General features: G+C 42.6%; 1 protein-coding gene across 1 annotated transcript in view; it reads left to right on the forward strand.

Annotated features, from left to right (window-relative positions):
- mcrip2 (MAPK regulated corepressor interacting protein 2) overlaps positions 1–1419 on the forward strand; it is an 18732-nt gene continuing 17313 nt past the window's right edge. The window contains exons 1-2 of the mRNA XM_014028029.1: positions 1–869; positions 1000–1069. Of these exons, the coding sequence (XP_013883483.1) occupies positions 815–869; positions 1000–1069 (125 nt within the window). The 5' untranslated portion in view covers positions 1–814. The remainder of the gene's footprint in view (positions 870–999; positions 1070–1419) is intronic.

Raw genomic sequence — 1419 nt, forward strand, 5'->3', positions numbered from 1 at the left:
CACGCAATGAATAAATAAACAAAGAAACATTTATTAAACAGCACTTTCCGGGCAAATGCTTCTTGAAACAGGCAATTTAAGAACAAAGTATGAATAATGTGAACTTCTAATGTTAAAACTACCAAACCTGTCTGAAGGTGATACAAATCCCTAAACTGTTTTTACATTACTACTAATACAAAATTAAAATCTTTAACGCAGTTTTCATTTTAAGTTAAAAGCATGAAAAGCTCATACAATTTGTTTTTATTTTACTGAGATGTTTAACGATTATCGTAAGATAACGTACGCATTCTGAGTTTATGGAGCATTGGATGCTTTTACTTTGAAAATACTGACAGGAAGTCATGTCATTTGTTGTGTCTAAGTTGACACTCGCTGCGCGTGGTGTCTGTGGCTGCTTATGAAAACACAATAAGCCTGGTAAACTGTGACAGAAGGTGTCGCGGTGTCGGCTCCGGTGCAGAGAGGACAGAACCCGGTCCGGTCCGGTCCGGTTGGGCTTCAGGAAGTGTCCACCCGGCCTTCACTCAGCCTTACCCGGCATGTGGACCTCCGCTGTTCTCCTTGAATGACCTACACGGCTCCTTGATACAAGGGGAAAGTCCAGGTGAAGGCTTCACACTCCCACAGATGACTCTGGTTTCTGAGCGCAGGTCTCGTGACGGAGTCAGGCCGAGTCTGGAGCCGCTGAACCTGGGCAACACACTGAGGCACGCTGCGTCAAACAGAACCGACTGGAAGTTCAGTTCCGAATCAATGTTCGGACCCGGTTCTCAGCCCTGACAGAACCTCCAGCAGCTCCTGACCTTGCATGATGTACACAATCACCAGAGGTCCCAGCAAACTGGTTACACAACGGAGGACAGGTGAGTGACCTTTTCTAAAGCCTGATGCAACCAGGTGGAGATCTGTCCCACAGCCGGGAGTCCGACCTCCTCACCAGACTTCATTCAGAAAATGTCAAAAATAAGATTTAATCATTCATTTCTCTGTTAGGTCCAACACAGCAGGTCGAGAGCAAATTCAGCGACTTGAAACTCAAACCGACGACTTGGCTCACATCAAGGTGAGGAGGTACCCTTTAATTTATTATTATTATTATTATTATTATTATTATTATTCCCACGTGGCTCACTTATGATCATGTAACTCCACAGCGTGCATCCATTGTTACAAAACTTTCTGGGGTTTTATGAGCTGTGTTTGAGCTGCAGGTGTTACATGGTTGTGCGTTCACGAAACGAAAAGTCACCTGTTGATTTTATTGCTTTTGTGTTTTTTTCAAGTTCCTTCCGGAAAAAAAAACCCTATTAAACCCAATTTAAAGAGTAACTTACCCCAAAATTAACTTTTTTTAGCTGATAAACTGTCTAGAATGTGTCTAAAATGTTATATAGTACTGTTTCTGTGCTAATT

The sequence above is a fragment of the Austrofundulus limnaeus genome, unplaced genomic scaffold, assembly GCF_001266775.1.
Source record: "Austrofundulus limnaeus strain Quisiro unplaced genomic scaffold, Austrofundulus_limnaeus-1.0 Scaffold711, whole genome shotgun sequence".
In the NCBI taxonomy this organism is placed as follows: domain Eukaryota; kingdom Metazoa; phylum Chordata; class Actinopteri; order Cyprinodontiformes; family Rivulidae; genus Austrofundulus; species Austrofundulus limnaeus.